Here is a 22,262-nt window from a genome sequence, read left to right on the forward strand (position 1 = left end):
AAATTTCAAATACACTTTTGCGGATAAGTAAATGGAAAAAAAAGGGTAATTTACTAACACCCCTTTTGATCTTCCATAAATCATGCCCTAGTTAGATGTACTCTGCTCAGCTTCCATGAATCATACTTTCTTCTATTTATCTTTTCTACATCTAATTGTTTCCTATGTACAGGGAGTGTGTCTATGTTGGCAGCGCTTTCTTTAGCATTACAATACATTAATCCCTCCGGCCAGAAGTTTAAGGAAGAGCCTCACACTAGACCAGGCTGGAAGCCTGGCCTGCCCCTGATATGTATGCGGGATATAATCCCAACTCCAGGAAGTAAATTCCAAGCCTGAAAACAAAGACATTTATTTTCTCCTTCTTTTTTTTAAGTTTTTTATTTTATAGACAAACATACGTTTAAAACATCAGCAATTCCTTCCGTGTGACATTTTCTTCCAGGCTCTATCATTTTATTGTTTCTTCTTTCTTCACTTCAATTTAAACTATTACCATTTTTCCACAAATACATGACATAATTTATCCATTGCTTATCTATACCTTTTTTCTAACCAATGGTAAAATTTATCCCATATCTTAAAATATTATTTTCTCCTTCTTAAGAGTATATAACCTCCGCAGGAGCAGCAGATGCTTTTCAGCAACAACTGCAGATTGGAAGTTTCAGATGCAGCTCCAGCCTTGTCTGAACTGTGTTAGGAAAGCATTCCTATTTCCTACCTTTATAAGGGGGCAAGCTATTGCTGCTGCATTTGGGAATCCGCGTGACTCGCCCGTGCTGCTGAGGGAGAGCAAAGCCTGAGGCAGGCAGGGGAGGCTTCGGCCTAGTTTTCTAGCCAGAAACGATTCAGACTAAAATCGCAGCAAAGCGCTGTGGAAGGAAGTCTCTGCTGCGCGCCCTCTAGCGGTGCTCCAGGGTTTTGCATCCCCCGATTTAGTCCTAATTCCTTCCAATCCCGGGTACATCCAGAATACTGGATTGCTCCCTGTTTCCCTGTTTGTTTTTCTCCGAAGCAACTTGTCAGGAAAGACTTTGGAGGCCATTGAGAATAAGACCTAGTTATAAACCCAGTACCGGGAAGGAAAAGATGGAGACCCTTGCCCAGTGGTGGGGATTCAAGTAATTTAACAACCGGTTCTCTGCCCTAATGATTTTTTCCAACGACCCGTTTGCCAAACGGCTCAGAAAGTTAACAACCGGTTCTCCCGAAGTAGTGCAAACTGGTTGAATCCCCATCACTGTCCTTGCCCCTAAAAGCCACCTCGCTGCTGCTCCCCAGGATTCTGACAAAACGCCTTTCCTTGCGACCCACTAGCACCCGGATCTCACCTCCTGCTTCTCAGGCTCGCCCCTGTTTCTGGCCCCCTCCCTTCCTTGCTGGGGAGAATCAACGCTGCGGCCAACAGCTTGCCTACAGCTCCAGAGAGGAATGGGCCTCCGGGCTTTCCTGGATTGAAACTACGCCTCAGATGAAAGGCGGCCGGTCCAGCTCTATGAGTTGGGCTATAGCGGCCACAAGCAACAACGGGAAGAGAAGGGAGGCGTGGAAGCGTCCCGTAGATCGCCATCAGATCGCTGCGATCTGATGGAGCAGGACCGGCTCAATCGCCTCGGCAACGTCCCCGTTCGCCTCCTGGTCCCGGTTCCCCCTTAGATCCTGGTGGGTGGGAGAGGGGGGGCTCGCCACCCCCACTACCCCCACCTACAGCCCGGCTTCCCTCCTGGCTTGAGGAGGAGCCACCCCGCGAAGGGGTTAAGCCGTCCCAGCCTGTCTCGGGGGAGGCTGGGTGTTGCTTATCTGCTCCAAGGAAGCCCGGAGCTGCAAGCCTGCCCTGTGGGGAACCCTGCGCCATGGGTCCTTTCGCAGAGGTATAAAATCCGGATTGAGGTGGGGGGGCGGTGTGTGTGTGCGTGTTGGTGTGTCTGTGTGTGAGAGAGAGACATGTCCCTCCTCAAAGCCGCTTGTCCCGCTGGATTAGAAGTACATCCCGGGGAAAGTTTTTTTTCTCCGGGCACAGAAGAGCTGACTGGAACTAAACCCGGGGAGTTGAAGGGTAAGGGCCCTCTTTGCTCCCGTCGGTCCTCTTAAGCCGTCGAGCTTCAGTTCCGGACCCTCGTTCCCTCCGCGGTGATTTTGCTACCTTATTCTGCCCCATGCGCCCTCCCCGGTTTTGCCTGTGGACTATCCTCCATTTGCCCGGCCCGCTTTCTTCAAACCGCCTGCAGTGCCACCGTGGAAGCCGCTTGGGCTTCGCTTTGAAGCCGGCTCTCTTCGCGGCGAGCCGGCAAGACGCCTGGCGAGACTTCAGGGAAACTCTTCTCCCGGGATGGGGGGTTGGACTGGAGAGGAACGGGGTGGGTGGGGAAGAAACCTGCCTCCTGGATGGCCGGCAACTTTTGGCGGAGATGCAGCCAGCTGCGGAGCCGAGGCAGGAGAGTCCCGGTTGGTTCCCTTGAAGTCTCGCCAGGCATCTTAGCCGCCTGGGATGGAACAAGGCGAGCAAAGCCGTCGCAGTCGCCCCGAAGGCGCGGAGCTCGGCTTTGTGCTCTCCTGCCAAACCGGGAAAAGCGCCCGAGCGCGAGTTTGGCGAAGGTTTTGAGCTGGGCGGGCGGACGCGTCTTTCGGCGCCTGAGGATGGAGGGCAATCGACGGGGCACAGTTGGGAACTCCAAGCCTGCGCTGCTTCCTCCGCTGCACCTGGCTCAGGTATGGGAGAGGCAGGTCGGAGCACGTCGCGGACAGGACACGACGGAGCGCGCAGAAACTCACACACTACGCACGCAGCCACCCGCTTCGGGGCGGGGAGGGTGGAGAGGAAAAAGTGGGGTTGGCGGGCGGATCAAAGCCCCTGGCGGGCCCTGTTGGCACCGAATCCCGGAGCTGCGCTGGTGCAGGATGGACTTGCTGCTGGCATTGTCCCCGGGCACCTGTTCTGTGGCATGGGGAAGATTATAGCCCGGCTGGGGTGCGGGGAAGGATTGCTGCCGTTCCTGTGTCCCTTGTACTGAGAGTGATGGCGTCAGGAGGCCATCGCGAAGCCCAAGCCTGCGTCCAGAATGGCAGCTCGAACCTCGGTGCCCTCTCCAGAATGAAGGGGGCCGTCCCAAGATGAAAGGATCCTCCCCGCTCGGCTTCTCTACCTATATGGGAGCGCCTGCGTGTCGGACCCCGGCAGGGGTCGCTCTTTCCAAGGGAGTGGGGGGCTCTTAGCCATGCAGGCGGAGCCCGGTAAGGTAGTCTGCCTCCCCCCCCCACACTTTTCTTTTTTTGGGGGGTGGTGGTGGTGGTGGAAGAAGGAGAGCCTATCTTGGATCTCCCATTCTCTAGCCCCAACTTCAAAGGCCCGTTGGCCTGCAAGAAGGGCGGGGTGGGGGGGGGGATTCTACAGGAGCTGGCCGGGAAAGAGAGAGAGAGAAAGAGCCTTTGAAGTGCCCATCAGCCGCGGCCGCCACTCGGGTTACAGCTGCTTGGCCCGGGGCCCGGTGGGACGGGCGAGGAAGGGAACTTTGATCTTGGTTACTTCCGCACAGCGCCCTCTAGGCCCGGGCTCGTCCAACGCTTCCCTGCAGCTCCGCGGTGCTTCTGCCTCCGACATCCTCCGTCGTTCGAACCCAAGTCCAGCTGGACGTCATCATCACTTTCTCTTCTTCTAGGACTGACCCCGCCATGGTGCCCTGGGTAACGCTGCTCCTTTTGGGGCTGTTGTTCTGCTGCTGTTGTATGGGTCACAGCAGCCAGACGGGAGCGCCCCGGGTCTATCTCACCTACAAAGGTAAGAGAGGCTTAAAGTCGTTCAGATGAGTCCAGGGTAAGAAGACTGTATTTTTGCCTTCCAGTGGCATCTCCTCTCCTGGGTGGGCATGTCAGTTTTGGGAGAAGGGAGAAAGCTGCAAGGTGGCACTGGGGTGGGCATTGGGTGGGGCATGGCAATCCATTGCAAAACTCTTGACAGAATAGACAGCGTTTTTCTTGTGAGAAGAGAGTCTGATGGTATTCAAAAAACAGAAAAGTAGCTCCTATCCCCTTTTCAGATTAATAAAATTCATTCCTGGGGAAAAGTGCAACCTTTTGATTTTGTTGTTGTTCTTGTTGTTCTTCTCTTTGTTTCTTAAAGACTTATATGCCTACCGTCAGTCACCCAGACTGTTAGCCTAGATAAGGGATTTCATGACAGCAGATTATCTGAAGGGATAAAACTCGAAAATTAAGAAAATAAGTTGGATGAAGGTAGTCTTTCAAAGAACAATAGTGAATCTGCCGTATATGACTATGAGGTTTTATTAGCTGAACAAGGAATTATCCTTATATTGGTTGGACTACGCTTAAAAGACTCTTCCTAAATTAGATGGGTACATGGTAGACAGTGCATTTTTCAAGAAGACTGGAGTAAATCTAGGTTTCCTTCCTTCCTTCCTTCCTTCCTTCCTTCCTTCCTTCCTTCCTTCCTTCCTTCCTTCCTTCCTTCCTTCCTTCCTTCCTTCCTTTTGAAAATGAGGGAATTGTAACAAGTTCCAACGTTTTACTGTTAGAAAGGAAAGCAGCAGGAATACTTCTTCTTTAACAACTAAATAACATTGTTAAAGTAAACTCTGGTCCTTCTCAAGATGACAACTCCTGATAATTTTGCCGTGGTTTTCTTGGCAACAGTGTGAAACTGGTTTGCTGGTGCCTACCCTGAGATTTCCTTGTAGTCACTCATTCAAATTGGACTAAACATACTTTCTGAGCAGGTTGCCTAACTGCTGTTTAATACTAAAAGGGGTGATTATGAAAACACCATGACTAGCTCACCAATAATTTTAACTATGCACTCTGATAGCTTGAGTAAACATTTTGGCTGTCCCAGGAATGGATTGTTATCATGGGGAAAGGAATTATTCCTGCATCGTATCACTCCTTCGCTTATTGATATTGGTGCCTAAGGTAATCCGCTGTATTTCAAACTTTGATTGGGGAGGTCCGGGAAGGCAAGAAAATGTTACTTTAATACTAAATCAGGCTTAGCCTAACATAATTCATAGACAGACTATGTGGATAAAGAGATAATCCCCAGGTAAGCTACCAACAACAGCTTAGAGGAAAGTGGTATGTCTGCGCGTCTTATCTCTGAAAACAGACTACAGTACAAGTGGATTCTGGTGGGACAGTAAATATTGACTGTCCAGTTAAAATAATGGCTTTGTTTGGCTCAAACCAACAATCTGCTTCTTTTTGCCAAGAATTCCTTCCACCTCTAGTGTCAAACCAAACACCTTGGAGATTTAGGAGCGAAGAATAATTTCTTTTCTGTGAGTCAGCTGCTACATGGGGGAGATCTTGTTGTCAAAGAGGAAGTTTGCAGTCATTTGTAGCAAGGCAGCAGCTCTGGTTTTCATGTGCTAATCTCTTTTTTTTTTCTTTTCGTTTTAATATTATTTATGGCAATGGCAATGGGTTCCTGGGGTCGTCTTATGTTGGACCTAATAAAAACAGATACAGCCGTAACAATACACAGCCTTGGTTCAAGCCACTGCTTCTGTACATTCTGAAGAGCAGCAAGTTTTGCATTAGCATTGCATTAATTTCACACTCCCATATTCCCAGATTTCTGACCTGAGATGGCCAGTTGTACCTTCTTTTTTAAAAGGCTAGCTGTAGATAATAGATTTTCTCAGTGGCTTTATGGTATGGGTTTAAAATACCCTATGGTGCTGGTGAGTGTTATATGTGCAGAACAACTTTCAAGGGCAGTTTAGCCATGTGGACCCAAGGCAGCCAATCAAAGCAGCTTGTCGGTGTTTGATGGATGCATCAGTTTGTGGCTGTCAACACACAGAGTCACACCCTTGCTCGTTTCTGTATTGCTAATCATTGTCTGGATGGATTGTGTTTTTGCTGCAAAGAGTTTTTGTACAGGAGGTGTATAAGTTACTGCTGTGTAGGCACATCATGCCGTCATCTGTGGGTCTGTCTGCCTGCTTCTGCAAGCATTCTCCCACCACCACCCAAAAAAAAAAAATACCCTGTGACCTTGCTGGGTTCCCCTACACTCCCCTCTGTTCTTGGGGATTCCGGGATCTAATTACTTGCCAGCCACTGGGGGAAAGGATTTCCCAGAAGAGCTTAAAATACCCAGCATGCCATACAGAGAAGGGACTAAAACATGGATGGATTCCCCTTCCTAAAGCACATTGTGGGGCAGGGGAAGAGAGGGAGCTTGGGTTGGAGAGGAGCTTAATGGCTAGGGTGTGCATGCCATGTTCCCTGCTATAGATACCCTGCTGCCGTTCTCACTGTAGTTGCTTTGTCGTCCTTTCCTTCAACTATGAAAATGTAGCTCATGTGTACATGTGAAAGGGGGGAGGGTGCATAAAGAAACAGCAAGAGCCTTGGCCAAAGGACAATTCATTCCTTTGGGCGGCAGCAGCCTTGGCTATAAAAGGCAAAGCTCCAGACATCACTCTGGTTTCTCTGTACATGCGCATGTGCCCGACTGGATAAAGAGACACCCACCCACTCTGTGTGCTTGCTTAGGCTCATGGACATACATACGTGGACCATAAGGGATATGCAACTAGCAAAGAGGTCAGGGACTTGGGTCTTCCTGGAACTGGGCAGGTTGTCTACTATCAGGCAGGAGGGTTTCTGGTGAGCCTGAAACCCTGGGTAGGTTTAGCTCGAGTCCTCCTGGGGAGGCTGGTGTCTTCCACAGGAGGTTTTCCACCAGAGTCCGTAGCTCAAGTTGTGTTGGTTATTCTGGGTTTTGGGGATGGTAGTAGCAAGTACAACAGCAGGTCCCTGTGACTATGTCTGCTGTGGCTTAAGCAAGGTCTGCCGCATACAGGCAGCATATTTTGGATTAAGTGGGCTGGGTAAGGAGGTGCTCCTGCAAAGACAGGCCCTTTGATTGCTACAGCAAGTTAAAGTTTTGAGAAGACCCTGTAGTTGCTGGTTATAAATTAATAATAGTCCATCTTGTTCCAAGGTCTGCCACAGAAAATAACTCTCCTGTTCATTCTATGAAACAGGTGAAATACAATGGCAAACAGAATGAATTATGTAGGATCTAATCTGGGACCAGAGATTCCGAGCTTTCAGACTCGTACTGGAACTCATCCTCTGGAAGCCTCTCTCTCACAAGAATGTGTGCTTTGAGTAGAATTTGGGCTATGCGTAGTATTTATGTGGTGCCTGGATGCGTGTGGCTTTTTAGTTGGTCATGGTGGTGTTGATGGCCGATTGTGGGTCGGTTACTGAAACCAGAAGTTTAGTCTTCCGACTATCAACACCCCAATCAACAACTAAAAAAGTCACACACAACCAGGCACCACATAAATACTATGCAGAGAATAGCCCAAAGCACACATTCTGGTGAGAGAGAGAGAAGTTCCCAGAGGATGGGCTCTAGCACAAATCCAAAAATTCGGAAGACTAAGCCTGGTGTCCGACCCAGACTGGATCCTGCAACATTATCCTGGGACAGTATATTTGCCTTCATTTGTGAAAATGAATTATTTTCTCATTGAACCTCACTCTTGCCAAGAACACAGTCAGCTTTAGCCAGTTGTTTTCTCTCAGCTTTGGTTCTTTATGTAGTAGGCAGGTTGGACCTGCCCTAAAGCCCTAAAGCCACAAAGACTAAAGCCAGTGCTGGGTTACAGGGAAAAGAGGGAAGGGATTAGAGGGTTGAGCTGCTGATAGGGCATACAGCTGCCCTGGACTTGCTCCTGAGCGATCCATGCTACCCTTTGGTGCAATGGAAAATGTTGCCCATTTCCAGTGTTGGAAGCATCCTCAGCTGCCATTCTGCTCCATTTCTGGGTAATGGCATGAGCCAGGGAGGTCCATATCAGGTGACCAAATATCCTGGACAGGCTCTGTCCACCCATCTCCCCTCTGCAATATAAAGGATAATAATCCTGATTTCTTTTACTGTAATTGTAGGTAATTGTAGGAAGTACCATTAGATGATAACTAACTCTGCTTCCCCTACTGAAAGCTCTAGGAGCAAGAAGGGTGACCCAGGATATAAAATGGTACCCTCTTGTACCATGCTGCATCTCACTTCAGAATGAGTGATGGGACGGCATCTCTCTCGTAGCAGAAGGCACCTTTTTTAAGCTTTGGAGGTTAGGCAAATTGGATCTCTTCTCTACAGAAGGGAACATCTAAAGTGTTCCTTCATTTCCTATCAATTTACCACTTGAGGGGTTTTTTTCTTTTGTTTTTTGTTTTCATTTTGCTGGATAGAGAAACTAATCCTGACTAACGTACAGTATGGTTCACAGTATGGTTCTGTGATTGCAGAAGCAATTAGTTGTCTGAGCAGAATTCAACTTGCTTGGGATATTTCATTAGGGGGTGGGGGTGGAGCTAAGGCTAAAAAAAATACATTAAGCCCAAAGAGCTTCAGTCTTCATGCCAAAGACCAACAACTTATTGCTGACCAATTGCACTTCCCAGACACATATTTCCCATTGACTGTTTTGGCTGGCCACAGCCTGCTTCAGTCTGCCTGTAACGTGACAGATGGTTCTAATGTTTCCTGTTTTCTTGTTGGCTCCTCCAAAGGCCATCCCTCCTTCTTCCCATGTGTGGGGGCCTATGAGATTGAACAGAAAGGGGTTTGTGGGACCCAAGTGCTCCATTTCTGCCAAGGCATGCTCTTACCTAAAGGTTTGCTTGTCTGCAACAGAATGGACTTCTTCTTCTGGGTATGGCAATTCCAGGTGATTAAAAAATGATGAAGGAGTCTCTGTGGATTTTACTCCACTAGTCGTAGACGACTTTAGGGGGCGTGCTCATCTTCATTTCAAGGCCATTGAGCCAGCATTGTCCAAAGACATTTCTGCAGTCATGTCATCAGAATGACATCACAAAATCTTGTTACCTTCCCACCAAAGTGATCCCTATATATCTACTCATCTTGGCATGTTTTCAAACTGCTAGGTGGGCAGTAGCTGGGGCAAGTATTGGGAGCTCACCCCGTAGCATGGAGCTCAAGTCTCAAACCTGGACTGCCAGCTTTCCAGCTGTCAAGCCCAGCATATTAACCGCTGAGCCACCATCCTTCCCAATTCCAGATGGCATCCACGAAAATCTTGTGAACAGATTGTTTTCTCTATACCACCAGTGAGTTCCACCCGCACAATCCTGATGGTACAGCAATTGCACCTGAATTATTTATTTGTCCCAGTAGAGAAATCCAGTAGGGGAGTGGGACCGTCTTTATCTGATCTCCAGTAAACCTCTATCCCCATTATCAGCATCCCGTTGGTGATAAATGGGTGCAGGAGGAAGAAGCATTGGGAAGATGCTTTCAAGAGGTTCTGCTTTGAAGGACGTAGTTTGTTCTCCATCACAATCAAGGATAACTGATAACCTAACATTGCTAGGTTGTTTTAGAAGAGATTAATGCCACTGCTATATTACCCCCAGTGTTATATAATGGTCATTGTATATCAAAACTGGGTAGTATGCATGAAACAACCTACCCCTGGGGATATTGCCATTATTTCTTGGGGCGAGCATGATAGTCTCCCACCTGCCATGTGTTAATGCCTGGGGAATTCCATCAGGTTTCCAGAGTTCCTTCCCAGCTTCCAGAGAAAAAATGGGAGTTGTCATCTGAACTGGACACAGAGAGGAGAGATTGGTCAGAATCCTGCAATTCTACTCTCGGCTTGGTTGTTTATTTAATTTGATTTTAATTCCTCATCTCCCCAGAATCATTTCTCCCCTGCATCTGTTCCTCTTTGACCTCCTGGAAATCTGCTCCCCCCCCCCCCCGGCGTTAGCCTACTTGCCTAGTGGGATTAGGCCAATTTTGGTCCCCGATCTCTGCATTCTTGCCTAGACTTGACTACAGAGCATAACTGGGCCTGGCTGGTGTCCTCTGGCCTCGTCCCCAAGGTCACCACAGGTGGGAAGTCCACCACATCGCTCTCTGATCTGTGCCCATGGAATGTGGCTGGGGGATTGCTGGGGGATTTAGACTCTTTGCTGTACCAGCCGCTGAGCACCCCCCCATCACCCACGTTGGCTCCGCCTTTGCCACTTCAAGGGACCAAAATACCCCTTGAGCTCAGCCCAAGCCAAGCCAGCCCACCCCACCCATCACATGGGTCAACATGTTCCAGTTGCTGCCCTTTCTGCGTGCAAGGGGATGAGGGAAGGGCAAGAAAAAAAAAGGCAAATTAGGATTCTGGGTTCTTGTCGTTTGTACGGTCAGGTAGGCTGTGGGCTAGGCTAAATTCATCATAGAGGACAGTCCTCTTCCAGAAGGATGGTCAGGGGCCAGATAGCTCTGAGAAAGCAGACTTTTTTGAGACCTTGCTCAGCTGAAAAGGTGGGACAAGTAAGGAGAAGCGAAGACCCTGGAGTTGCCCATCAATATTGAATCTTCAGGCAGCAAATTGAATGAGTTATTAAGTTACAGCTTTCCCCACTCCAGTAAGATAACCAAAGTTCACTTTACAGAAAGGTTCCCAAAAATGTATTTAGGCAAGGCTGACCTCTCTTTTTGTCAGTGCATAAATGGTGTCTTGTTCCTGAAGAAGTAGGAAACTGTGAGACTGATAGTTGACCCTGAGGCTCTCCCTCTGCAGAGTTGTTAGAGACCCGCACTGCTCGTCCTTTCAGCTTCAACTTTAACACGAGTGATTATCGCATCTTGTTGGTGGACCAAGACCAGGAACGTCTCTACCTGGGGGCACGAGATTTTCTGGTGGCCTTGGATCTTCACAACATCAACAAGGAGCCACTAATTGTAAGTCTAAAAAAAATCCTGCTTGATCAGTTCAGAATATTGATCATGTTAGCACTGATGATGTTACTTAGTTTGGATTAATAAAACGTCTGCAAGAAAACAACCAGATTCAGAGAGCCAATAAGGACCTCTAACGTTCATCATGCCCAACATTTTTCTGCAGTAGTTGCTAACTGCCTTGGGCTGGGTTGACAAGTAGGGCAGGGGTCTCCAACCTTGTCAACTTTGTAGACTTCAACTCCCGGAAACTTTGCTGGCTGAGGAATTCTGAGAATTGAAGTCCACAAGTCTTAAAGTTGCCAAGGTTGGAGACCCCTGCAGTAGAGTAAATAAGGCAGTGGGATATACGTATTTACCTTGCAAGATGGATAGGATTCATTGGGTTGTAGCTCAAACTAAGAAAGGCCAACTGCAAAAGGGCTGGAGAAGCAAAAAATCCAAAAGGAGTGGCATCTGAAGACGATCCTTCTCTCTTTCTCTCTTTATTTCTTCAGATTCATTGGCCAGCATTACCAAACCAGGAGAATGAGTGTCGCTTGGCAGGGAAAGGGCAAAGAGTAAGTGGCAATTTTCTGCTCCTTCACTGTTACCCTGTACCTAGTGTGTTTATTGGCTTGGCTTCAATCAGAGGTGGGTTGCTGCCAGTTCGCCCCTACCGGTAGTTCCGACCACAGACTGGCCCCACCCACTCGCCCTGGTGCTATCCCGTCCAATACATCTCACTCTCTGGCTTGCTCGCCCCACTCATGGAGCCCAGCTGATTTCCGCGCCTCGCTGCTCTTATCACTGCGGCTGCCCGAGAAGGTGTGCTGGAAGCCATGCACATGAAATCGCTGTGTGTTTGAACTGTGCGCAAGCATGCTCACATTTTCGGTTCTGCACTAGGTGAACCGGTTGTTAAATTATGTGAAGTCCGTTGCTGGCTTCAGTGCATCTGTGAACTGGAAATATGTATGGCTTTGAATGTCCAAAAGCTATCTGATTTCTTGCATCTCTGGAAGGAAAATTGGTTTTGTCTTAGTTGCTAGTTTTTGGATTCTACACAGTCCAGGATCCTTAATCTATGTACCCTGTTTCCCTGAAAATAAGACATCCCCTGATAATAAGCCCAATCGGGCTTTTGAGCGCATGCGCTAAAATAAGCGCCCCCTGAAAATAAGTCCTCCCTGAAAATAAGCCTTCCCCAAAAATATTTAAACGCATGCGCAGCCGGTCCCCGCCATTTTCTCTGGTTAGGGTTAGGGAGACAGAGCTGGAAATCAGATAAGACGGCAAGAGGATCCTCATCTTGCTCCATGTGCCCCAAAATAATAAGACCTCGCCGAAAATAAGGCCAAGTGCTTATTTCGGGGTTCAAAAATATAAGACAGGGTCTTACTTTCGGGGAAACACAGTATTCCTGGGAAGATGGAGACTGTATTAACTCCTGCCTGGCAACTCCTTATGTCTTCCAGCTCATGTTTTACTTCTTCATGTCTTGCAGGGTGAATGTTTCAACTACATACGGCTTATGGAACCTTTGAACCGTACCCATCTCTATGCCTGCGGAACGGGGGCTTATCATCCAGTCTGCATCCTTATCAATCGTGGCTGGCGCTCTGAAGTAAGAAAACTGACCCACGGCTCCACGTCTTCCTGCTGGAAAAGAACCATAGAGTATCTTAGCGATAGAAGGCATCTCTGTCTACATTCTCAATCTGTCGCATCTTCAGGGGAACTTTGAGAAAGATTGATTATCAGAAAGTAATAATTAACTCAACTGGCTAGTGCAGGGGTCTGCAAACTTGGCTCTTTTAAGACTTGTGGACTTCAACTCCCAGAGTTCCTTAGCCAGCAAAGCTGACTGAGGAACTCTGGGAGTTGAAGTCCACAAGTCTTAAAAGAGCCACGTTTGCAGACCCCTGGGCTAGTGATCTGCCTTGAAATGAGGACACTTCTATGAAGGGACAGCCGAGAAAAGAGGGCAGGGCAAAGACAGAATTTGGAAGCAGGGACTGGAACCCTTGCCCTGAAAGTGAGTTCATTTCTAAATGACTGGAAATCCAAATAGGTTTTCATGACGATGGCCCTGTTGTCTTTTCCCTGTTTGCCCCTCCACAGGAATACCTGTTCCGCATAGTGCCTCATTCACTGGAACCAGGCAAGGGGAAATGTCCTTACGACCCCAGGCAGTCCAGCATGGCTGTGCTTATCAGTAAGTAGCTTTGAGTGAGCCGAGTTGGATGAAGTATTGCTAAGGTGTAAAGGTGTGCTGTTGCATAGGCAACCTTCTGGTCAACTCAGTATCCATGTGGAGACTGTATTATATCTGTTAAACCCAAGCTGTTTCTTCCTGGGTGGCATGGCTGCCCTCCACAGCTGTCATACGATCCCACCAAAAAAAAAAAATTGTGATTGGTGTAAGCAGTTGCTGACATGTGCTGTCTCTCTGTGTGTGTGTGTGTATGTGTGTCCATGTGCTCTTTGAATTGCAGGTTTCCTTTGAATCTGAATTGCTGCACAATCCTGCTATCTATAGCTCCTATCTGATCTTGGTGGCTTTTGGTTTGTTATCAGGGCTGCAGGAAGTAAACAGCTGACTGGAGGGGAACAAAGTACTTGGGAAGGGTCTTTGCAAGAGAAGCTTTCATTAATTGCACAGAAATGCTTGGGATGGCTGAGGTCTCATGTTCATCCCTGGCATTTCATTTAAAAGAATTGGAGGGAGCAGAGCTGAGAAGTACCATTGTCTGATACCAGTGGTGGGTTTCAAATTTTTTTACTACAGGTTCTGTGGGTGTGGCTTGGTGGGTGTGACTTGGCTTGGTGGGCGTGGCTTGGTGGGCATGGCAGGGAAAGGATATTGTAAAATCTCCATTCCCACCCCACACCAGGGGAAGGTTACTGCAAAATCCCCATTTCCTCCCCACTCCAGGGGAAGGATACTGCAGAATCCCCATTCGCTCCCAATCAGCTGGGACTCAGAATAGATGTGGGCAGGGCCAGTCAGAGGTGGTATTTACCAGTTCTCCGAACTACTCAAAATTTCCGCTACCAGTTCTCCAGAACTGGTCAGGACCTGCTGAAACACCTCTATCTGACACCCTGGCAAGATCATGTCTGTAGGCGGCAGCAGCAGCAGCATCTATCAGAAGTCGTAATGATGCCCCAATGATGTCATGCCTGTGATGATGACACAGATGAAGTGGACCAATACGTTCTGATGTCACAAAATCTGATACAAGTACATAAATTGTGGCCTTTATGCAAAAGGCATCATCGCACCCAAGCATACCCTTATCATTTCCCTACCCCACCCTCAAGGATATCCGTGCTGTTGAGTAGATTTTGTTGACAAAGCCTAAGGCACCTCCTTGTATTTTAATGTTCTCAAAACTCTAGATCTTCCAGAGTTTCCCTGGTTATGCCTGCACATGATTACACCCAATGATGTTCCATTGTTCCTCTTCTTCCTGATCCACCCCTCCAGATAACACGCTGTATGCTGGAGTTCATGTGGATTTCATGGGCACTGATGCTGCCTTGTTCCGGACCATGGGACCACGCCCAGCTGTACGCACAGAGCAGCATGATTCCCGATGGCTCTATGGTAGGTAGCCAAAATACCATCTAGAGAAAAACCAAGGAGGAAATTGGACTGGATGATGAGATAAGAGACCATGATAGATAACAAGAGTGAATTCTTATGGGGCGGGGTGTGTGTGTAGGAGGAGATCAGGCTGGTGCCAGGACTTGCCAGTCACCCAGAAAAAGGTAGATAGCCTTGCCAGGGTGAAGGCTGTTCTTGAAGTTTGACTGGCAAGCCAAATGTGGGCTGGAGCAGGAGAACCATATTGCCTTGCAAGCAATTTCATACGATTGCTCCCCCATTTATGTACAGCTGCTTCTGTCCGATTAAACATTGTGCTCTGGTGACTGCAAGACATGGCTTCAGCGTGCTGCTTATACCACAGAACCTGCAGCCAATGAAACGCCTCTGCCAAAGAGCCAAAGTCTGCCAACTAGATTTTCTCTCCTCCATTTTGTTGTAGCCTCTAAAGGCCTCAGTTGGTTGGTCTGCAGGCAAAAGTGTCTCAAGGCACAGGAGTAAACAGTGATCTGCAGAGGAACTGTAATACCAAGGATAGGGACCTTATACTTTGGACTTATTTTCTGGCCGCATCTCTTCCCAAAAATTTGCTTCAGTCTAAGCTAGAGCGCTTGCAGTCTCCATCTAGTGGTGAACCCATGCAATGGCATCTCTTTCCCCCTTTCTCAGACCCTGTTTTCCTCCAAGCCCACGTCATTCCTGACAGCTCCGACCACAATGATGACAAGCTCTACTTCTTTTTCCGTGAAAAAGCACTGGAGGGTGCCGTGGGGCCTGCCGTACTCGCTCGGGTGGGACGGGTGTGCCTGGTGAGCCTGGGGTTTATCTTTGCGGGGCGGGGGGGGGGGAGGCAGGGTTGGACAAGACGGACTGAGAAGGACCAAGCCACTGGGAGCTACTGCTGGTGTCCTCTTCTACTGTACAGCTACTTAGCAATTCTAAAAAGCACCCAAGGGAACGAAAAGGTTTGATTCAGGAGCCAAACTTCCACTCTATACTAGGAAAGAATAAGTGTCCGCCGCTTGTCGGCCTCCCTCTTTAAGGTGCCACGCTGGATCTTTAAGAGCAAACATAATTGGCAAGTGTTGATGGGACAGGAATGCAAAAGTCTTCTGTGAGACATAAAAAGGATCACATGATAAGGATTTCCCCCCACCCTTCTAAGATTTGCCAAAGTAGCAGTCAATTTTGGAGAATTGGGTTAAAATAAAGGGTGAAAAGAACCAGCTTTACAGCAGCAACTGAACAAAGAGGATGAAGCAAACTTAGTGGCCCTTGGGGGAGATAGATGGAAACGTGTTGGGGGCAAGGGAAAGGCACAAAGAGGTACAAGCAATTTTGTCCTTTGCCTGTTGCAGAGCATATACATACCCTATGGACAGTGTAGATGGTAAGTGTGCATGTATCCATCCTGCTCTCCAGAGATATACAGTTGTGAACCCAACCTACTGGGGTGTTTCCTTGAGAATCATCCCTGGTAGATTTAAATTTTTCCCAGCAAATGGAAGGATGATTAGTGCAACCCTACCGTGCGGTGAGGAAGCAGCTGCTGCGTTGCAATTTATGGTGAGTTCTCAGGAGTGCAGGCAGTGTGAAGGGCTGAAATGCCACTGCACAGCCAAATGGCTTGTTCAGCCCTGGGGAGACCCACGTCCACAATGAGGAGTGGGAAATGAGATCTTCCCTAGAGCCCCATCGTTCTCTTGGCATGGCTCTCCGTGGTGGGAAGTTGCAAAAAGAAAAAAAAAAGTTTTTAATCTGGAGATTTCAGATCAAGGGTGAGCAGTTGTTCCAGTCAAAGGAATTCAGCTTTTGGCATGCCAGCAACCACATGTAGAAAGTCAGGTGGGGCAAGGATTAAAACTAAATTCGATTTAATAAGATACATTTCCGTTCAATTAAATTTAAGTTATAAAACATTTATAAAATTGAGGGGTTTTTTGTCTTTTAATAATTCCCCCGTCCTTTGGTCATGTTGCACATTGCAATTGGATGACAGCTTTTGGAGATTTTGGAGACCGCATGCCATTGTTGTACCTATTGAGCCGTGGTGGCGCAGTGGTTAGAATGGAGTACTGCAGGCTACTTCTACCGGCTGCTTGCAATTTGGCATTTTGTATCTCATCAGGCTCAAGATTGACTTAGCCTTCCATCCTTCCGAGGTCGGTAAAATGAGGACCCAGATTGTTGGGGGCAATAAGCTGACTCTGTAAACCGCTAAGAGAGGGCTGTAAAGCAGTATATTGCTATTGACTGTAGCATTAAAGCTTCCCATTGTACTCAATTGAGGTCTTCAGATCTTCCCCAAACCTGGGAGAAGCCGTTCTCAAACAGACTCAGGCTGTCTTGGATCAATGGTAGGTGTAGCCTCATTCATCTAGCGGCCTCGGGATGAAGAAGTCTGTTCTACTACGTCTCCTCTGCCCTGTACCTTGATTCAGCCTAATTTTTGTGATTCACAGGCTGAAACAGTGCCATAATTCCCAGGTGCAGTTTTCGCTCCCTCGCAGCTCAAAAGTGGCTCCGTGACTTTCTTGTCTCAGGGTTTATGCCTCTGTGGAATCATGGGGTCGTCCTAGTAAATCTCTTGGATTTTTTTTTTCAGAACGACGATGGGGGACAGCGCTCCTTGCTGAACAAGTGGACGACCTTCCTTAAAGCTCGTCTCGTGTGCTCTGTGATTGGGGAGGATGGCGTGGAGACGTTCTTTGATGAGCTGCGTGAGCCCTTCTTTTGGACAGAGAGAGTTTTGTTCTTGGGAGAAGAGGGGACAGGGTGGTGGTGTAATGATAGTGGTGAAGGCATGGAAAATTGAGACTTGATGAAAGAGGGTTGGGTTGGGTTGTTCCAAGGATGTGAGCCAGAAATCCTGCCTAAAGTTTGGGGAGAGATTCCAGCTGAAGGATTTACAGATGGGCTGTGCTTAAGCAATGACAAAAAAAAACAAAAACCAGCCATTGAAATCTAGCATCAGTGTATTATGGACATTCTAAAAGTATTTTCTGGCTTACGTGTTGTAGAACAATGCAGATGCAAAACTTCAAGTCAATGTAATCTAGCACCCATTTGGATTTGGCAGTGTTGTTGATCCTGGCCATTTTATAAACAGTTTCTGAATCTAGCATATGAAATGGCTATTAAAACATACAACCACACCCTCATTTAAACGTCTTTCTCTTTCATTTGTTTCTTAAAATAACTTTCTTGTGCCAGCTGGCAGCTGGGAGCATTTGCAATCCCTACACATCTGGAGGGTTCCAGGTTGGGGAAGCTAAGCCTCTGAGCATGAAATAGATCTGTCTATGCTGACTGGGGAACCCTGGGAGTCGAAGTCCATACATCTTCAGGTTGCCAAGGTTGAGAAACACCGCCCTAGAACTTTGCATGCAAACCCTGCACACGCGTCTCCTTCAAGGTGCTCGACCGGTTTGTTTTCTTCCCCCAGGTGACGTTTTCCTTCTGCCGACTCAGGATGAGAAGCATCCCTTGCTCTATGGGGTCTTCTCCACACTGGGGTGAGTAAAGCCCATGTGATGGGGATGGGGAGAGCCTGTGCAGGAGATCCCAGCATCCTTCCTCTGACCATCTGGTCTCTGCCTCTCCTCCTCCAAGGTCAGTGTTCCGTGGCTCGGCAGTCTGTGTTTACTCCATGGCTGACATCCGCACTGTCTTCAATGGGCCCTTTGCTCACAAGGAAGGACACAACTACCAGTGGGGGCCATATACAGGACGTGTGCCCTACCCTCGTCCGGGAGCCGTGAGTCTCAAACATCTTACTCTCCAAGAGTTCAAGATTCCATTTCCTGTTTCCTCTCATTCTGTAAACACCTTCCAGTAACCTCTTGGCTCGCTTTGAATTCTGAGTAAAGCAAGCAAGAAAAGAAAACCCGAATTCTAATTCTTTAATTTTTTTCCAGTTATGAGTTTATGGGATCATTTTTCCTTTTTTTAAGTGCCCGGGAGGAACCTTCACTCCAGGCCTTCGCTCCACGCGCGAGTTTTCTGATGACCTGGTAACCTTCGTGCGGGGCCATCCCTTGATGTTCCATGCAGTCTATCCCCTCCAGCGCCGTCCCCTCCTGGTGAGAACCAATGTCCCCTACAGCTTCACTACCTTGGCTGTGGATCTTGTGGATGCGGTGGATGGGCGCTACGAGGTGCTCTTCCTTGGCACAGGTATGCCCAGCACTTTGCAATTCCAGCTGGGGACCAGCTCAGGTTATGGTGCTGGCCTGTGTTACTTTTTAGTTTCTCATTCTAAAAGGCAAAAAGACTTGTAAACTAAATTACGTTTTGATTCCAAGTAGTAATAATGAGAAAGTAGTTACAGTCAGATCAACAAATATATACCCAGATTCCATTCACCCAAGATCAGAATAAAAGAAAACACCCAATTAAAAATTATTAATTGATCAGACAGTGTGAGGTCAGACAGGGGAAGTTATTCCAACAGCTATGACAGGGTTGGCTTTTACATTAGCAGCTTAGCATGCTCCTTATAGCAACTAAGGGGGAACTAAGCAAACTTTGTAAAAAAAAATCAGTTGACAAATTGTAGAAAAATTTATGTTTTCCTTATCCAAATTATCAAAATAGTTGACAAAGCTGGAGAATTAAATCCAGGTATCCAACTTGATAAGATACAACAGAACATGAGAACCAAGGACAAGAGCAAAGAGTATCCTGTGAAGGAGAATTGTTATAGCCATAGTGGCATAGTGATTAGAGTGCAGTACTGCAGGCTACTTCTGCTGCCTGCCAGCTGCCTGCAATTTGGCAGTTCAAATCTCACCAGGCTCAAAGTTGACTCAGCCTTCCATCCTTCCCAGGTGGGTAAAATGAGGAACCAGATTGTTGGGGGCATTGCTATTGCTATAGTGTCTTTTCTAAAGTCATAGAGAGCAAAGCAGGTTCTGACAGATTCTGAAGAACCGGTAGAAGAAATTTTGAATAATTCAGAGAACCGGCAGATACCATTTCTGGCTGGCCCCAGAGTGGGGTGGGAATGGAGATTTTGCAATATCCTTCCTCCAGGAGTGGGCAGGGAATGGAAATTTTGCAGTATCCTTCCCCTGCAGTGGTGTGGGAATGGAGATTTTGCAGCATCCTTCCCCTGCCACACCCACCAAGCCACGACACACCTACCAAGCCATGCCCACAGAACCGGTAGTATTTGGATTTTCCTACTGGAGCAAAGCATTGGATTTTGCCCAGGAGAAGAAGGCCTTCTCTGCAAGATGGATGGAATGCTTATGAGGTTTTTGGCAGGAGCAAAGGAACTTCTGAACAAGTGCTGGGGATAATATTCCAGCCACTATAGCTAAATAGGCTATTCAGTGCTTCAGGTATAGAATAAATGCTGAATTCATCTCTGAGATAAATCACTATTTGCCCAAAATCTCCAAAAAATAAATTGGGACAAGAAAGCTTTTTTCAAGCAAACTCTTATTTACAGCTTTCAAGGGAACAGATTTCCATAGATGGGGAGCCCAGTATGTAGTCCCCATGTTCCTTCCCCCACCCCATTTCAGATCATTGCTATTTAGAGGGTGGGGTGGGGGCTTCGCTGGCAAGTTGACATGAAAACCAGCTTGCTTTCCATTTCCATACAGGAGTGGGTTTTGAAAGTAAACAGCGCTGTTTTAATTATCCTCAGAAATAGATCAGTCATACGCCCTTCGCTGAGCAGCAAAAGCATTGTCTGATCAGTGCTTCTATCTTCTCTCTCCAGATCAAGGTACAGTGCAGAAGGTGATTGTGTTGCCCAAGGAACAAGGGATACTGGAAGAACTGACTCTGGAGGAAGTTGAGGTGTTCAGGGTGAGCAAAGAGACAAGCCCAGTCATGACTCCCTCTTGCTATGTTGTTTAACCTTTGCCATTTTTGCTCTTCTCAAGGTTTTTCCCCCCTTTTATTGTTGCCTTATAGGTACCAGCTCCAGTGAAGACACTGTGGATATCCTCAAAGCGAGTAGGTGGTTGTTCGGGATATAGATCGCCAAGGAATTAAACAGGGAACAAAGAGTTACTATATAAGCGTTGCCTATCAGTGGGGGAAGGAAAAGTCCCTTCAGTTCATCAGAGGCAAAGGGAGGTGGGAACAGCGCATGAGTAGCAAAAGCTGCCGGTTTATCCCACTCTCCTCTTTTTGTAGCAACAGCTCTATGTCTCCTCTGACATGGGCGTTTCCCAGTTGACCCTCCACCGCTGCCGGGAATATGGTGAAGTCTGTGCTGATTGCTGTTTGGCCCGGGACCCCTACTGCGCATGGGATGGGCAGCGTTGTGCCCGCTACAGTCACACGGCCAAAAGGTCAGGTTTCCAAAACTGCTAATGCACATTGCAGAGTTTGGAGGCAAAACCAACCAGGGTCAGGATTCTTTGTGTGTGTGTGTGTCTCGGTGAGAGAGCCTTCTATCCAGTCAATTGCCTGTGAGAAGCAGCATGTGGACAGGACCAATCCTGACTCCTCAGCTTCCTCTTTTCACTGAGATGGCATTGCCTTACTGCACTGCTGACAAGAGCAGAAATCAGAGCAGTTTAGCAGACAAACAGAGGGTTAACCTTACAATTATAATCATGAGACAGACTTTAAGTCATGCACAGATAAACAGAGACATGAGTCAAGGCAGATTTGTACACATGGCAAGAAAAATTGAGTCGGCTCAAGACAACAGAATTTGGAGTCAGTCCATGAAAAGAGAAGGTTGAGCGCAGCAAATCAAAGAACTGCTTGAGGTCTTCTGCTTTTTTTGACCGAAACAGAAAATGTTTGTTTGTCTGTGTTTATTTATATACTGTATCTCTATATATTTATAAATCTGTATCTATATATAAACACATCCATCCATCCATATATACATACATACATACATAAGGTAACCCAAAAGTCAGCCCTCACCCGGCCCAGTCAGGGTATATTTTATTATTTTTTTCCCAGAGAAAAATTTACTGTACTTAGGAGTGTTCAAAGGTCATGCATCAAGAGTCGAGTAGCATTTAGAAGAAAATCGCAAGCAATTCAAACATTTAAGTGTAATTTATATAATACGTTGTCCATGGGAACTGATATATAAAAGCAAACATTGGAGGGATTAAAAAAGAACATTTGTACATGTGTACTTAAGAAATTCCACCCAAACCAAACTTTTGATAATGAAAGCCTCCAAGTTTCCTATTTTCAAGAAATGGCGTTTCTAAGATAATCTCTACGTCTCTAGGCTATATCAGTAAAACTGATGTTTTTTTTTTATATTCAAAAAGTTTTTATTAGTCAAAAAAGGTTTATACAAATACATTTCAGGTATGGTAAATTTTCATTTTTCTTATCTAAAATAAGAATTTTACTCAAATTTTTTAACACATACAACAGCCATATGGCAAGCAGGTGACACGAAGTAGCTAAGTTTACAAATTTTAAATACGTAATAAAGAAGAGTCAAGAATAAACAGAATATCGTACAAAAGAGAGTAAGGAAAACCAACACAATCCCAAATATCTTTATCACTTCCTAGTTTTGGATCTCAGAACTCTGGGTTCAGCCTGACCCAACTCCAGGGCCGCAACAGCGGCAGCCGCTTCCTCCCCATGATCTATAACCTCCCCTTCTTCAATTCCTGGGTCATCTGATTCCAGGAGGGCTTTGTGTTCCTCCACATAGGCCGTAGCCTCCGCAATTGTACTGATTTTTTTCGTAATGCCCTCCCGGAAAATCATCAATCCCTCTGGCATCAGCCATCTGAAGCCCACTCCTTCTGGTACAATTTGCTTGACAAAAATAATATTTCTTTCTTTTTCACGCACCTGTCTGGGAATCTGCCTCAGAATGGCTATCTCCTGCCCCTGTAAATCAGTGCCCCACTCCTATGTTTTCTAAGAATTTCATCTCGCCTCTTCTCACAAATTTGACATGAACCTCTC

General features: G+C 47.0%; 1 protein-coding gene across 10 annotated transcripts in view; it reads left to right on the plus strand.

The window, feature by feature from the left end:
• The first annotated feature begins 979 nt into the window (after positions 1–979).
• LOC131189948 (semaphorin-3F-like) overlaps positions 980–22,262 on the plus strand; it is a 29,981-nt gene continuing 8,698 nt past the window's right edge. For 2 of the 10 annotated variants that reach the window (XM_058166624.1, XM_058166625.1), the window contains exons 1-15: positions 2,824–3,239; positions 3,660–3,778; positions 10,593–10,753; positions 11,248–11,310; positions 12,237–12,356; positions 12,854–12,947; positions 14,223–14,342; positions 15,012–15,151; positions 16,948–17,062; positions 17,788–17,857; positions 17,955–18,099; positions 18,296–18,518; positions 20,074–20,162; positions 20,271–20,312; positions 20,496–20,653. In XM_058166624.1, coding sequence (XP_058022607.1) covers positions 3,673–3,778; positions 10,593–10,753; positions 11,248–11,310; positions 12,237–12,356; positions 12,854–12,947; positions 14,223–14,342; positions 15,012–15,151; positions 16,948–17,062; positions 17,788–17,857; positions 17,955–18,099; positions 18,296–18,518; positions 20,074–20,162; positions 20,271–20,312; positions 20,496–20,653 — 1,646 coding nt within the window. In that variant the 5' untranslated portion in view covers positions 2,824–3,239; positions 3,660–3,672. Of the gene's footprint in view, positions 1,875–1,927; positions 2,060–2,564; positions 2,713–2,821; positions 3,240–3,659; positions 3,779–10,592; positions 10,754–11,247; positions 11,311–12,236; positions 12,357–12,853; positions 12,948–14,222; positions 14,343–15,011; positions 15,152–16,947; positions 17,063–17,787; positions 17,858–17,954; positions 18,100–18,295; positions 18,519–20,073; positions 20,163–20,270; positions 20,313–20,495; positions 20,654–22,262 lie in introns of those variants that run through there. The other 8 variants (XM_058166619.1, XM_058166622.1, XM_058166620.1 and 5 more) reach the window with 8 other exon arrangements.

Source organism: Ahaetulla prasina, chromosome 2, assembly GCF_028640845.1.
Source record: "Ahaetulla prasina isolate Xishuangbanna chromosome 2, ASM2864084v1, whole genome shotgun sequence".
NCBI lineage: Eukaryota > Metazoa > Chordata > Lepidosauria > Squamata > Colubridae > Ahaetulla > Ahaetulla prasina.